Source organism: Eimeria mitis, genomic scaffold, assembly GCF_000499745.2.
Source record: "Eimeria mitis Houghton genomic scaffold, Emh_scaff4668, whole genome shotgun sequence".
Lineage (NCBI taxonomy): Eukaryota > Apicomplexa > Conoidasida > Eucoccidiorida > Eimeriidae > Eimeria > Eimeria mitis.
Window position 1 is genome coordinate 3,186 of NW_013572972.1, and position 1,394 is coordinate 4,579.

At 45.7% G+C, this 1,394-nt stretch overlaps 1 protein-coding gene across 1 annotated transcript in view; it reads left to right on the top strand.

Moving 5' to 3' along the window:
• Window positions 1–101, top strand: part of EMH_0076920 (SNF2 family N-terminal domain-containing protein, putative) — a gene marked incomplete at both ends in the record, with an annotated part of 2,283 nt that extends 2,182 nt beyond the window's left edge. Inside the window, one exon of the mRNA XM_013499781.1 lies at window positions 9–101. Coding sequence (XP_013355235.1) covers window positions 9–101 — 93 coding nt within the window. The remainder of the gene's footprint in view (window positions 1–8) is intronic.
• Window positions 102–1,394: the final 1,293 nt, after the last annotated feature.

Consider the following 1,394-nt stretch of genomic DNA (forward strand, 5'->3'; position numbering starts at 1 on the left):
AGGGACAGATAAAGCAGGAACAGCAGCAACAGCAGCAGCAGCAGCAGCAACTGCAGCAGCAGCAGCAGCAGGCAGCAGCAGCAGTGCTGAGAGGCCCCTGAGGATGCTGGTGTTTGTTGGTGATGGGCCCACAAGAGCAGCAATACGCACACAAGTCCTCCAGCAGCTGCAGCAGCAGCAGCAACAGCAGCAGCAGCAGCAGCAGCAGCAGCAGCAGGTGCACAAGCCAACCCCTCTCAGTTCACTTCGCTGCCGCCCCACGGAAGAAGCTGCAGTCGCACTTAGCCTGGCTGCTGCTGCTGCTGCTGCTGCTGCTGCTGCTGCTGTGAAATTTAGCTGCTGCTGCTGCTGCTGATGCTGTTAGCTCTTGCTGCTGCTGCTGCTGTTACCTGTAGCTACTGCTGCTACTGCTGCTGCTGCTGCTGCTGCTGCTGCTGCAGTTTACTACTCTTCTCTCCTCAGTGTTGGATATTCTGTTTCTGCTATCTGTGTTGCTGCTGCTATTCCTCCTGCTGCTGCTGCTACTACTGCTGCTGCTCCTGTCCTGCTGCTGTTGCTGCTGCTGCTGCTGCTGCTGCTGCTGCTGCTGCTGCAGGTGCCGTTTGACGTGCTGCTGACGAGCTACGAGGTGGCTGCGCGCGAATATAGTTTTTTATATTTTTTTAATTTTTGTTTATTTGTTGTGGATGAGGCCTCGCGCCTGAAAAAAGAAAAAGGGATAAAGAGAAGGGCTCTTGCTGCTGCAGTGCATGCGCAGCAAGTGCTGCTGCTCACCGGCACACCTATTGAAAACTCACTTCTTGTGAGGAGATACCCTGCTGCTGCTGCTGCTGCTGCTGCTGCTGCTGCTGTTGCTGCTGTTGGTGGTGGTGCTGTTGCTGGTGCTGCTGCTGTTGGTGGTGGTGGTGCTGGTGATGCTTTTGTTGCTGTTGCTGCTGCTGCTGCTGCTGCTGCTGCTGAGGTCTTTCTTGCTACTAACCTTGCTGCTGTTGCTGCTGGTGCTGCAGCAGTTTGCTTGCGGGCTCTGCTGCTGCTGCAGTTGCTGCGATTGCTGCTGCTGCTGCAGTTGCTGCTGCTTGCTTTGCTGTTTTGTTGTTTTGTTGCTGTTTGTATATTTGTTTGTGTGTATCTGTTTGTTTATTTCTTAGTCTGTTTACTTTTTTATTTTATTTTATTTATTTATTTATTTATTTATTTATTTATTTATTTATTTATTTATTTATTTATTTATTTATGTTTATTTTGTTTATTTATTTGTTTATTTATTTTTATTTTTATTTATTTATTCATTTATTTATTCTTGTGTTTATTTATAAACTTATTTATAAATGTTTTTATTAATTACTTTATTTATTTAGTAAATAAATATATATATATATATATATATATATATA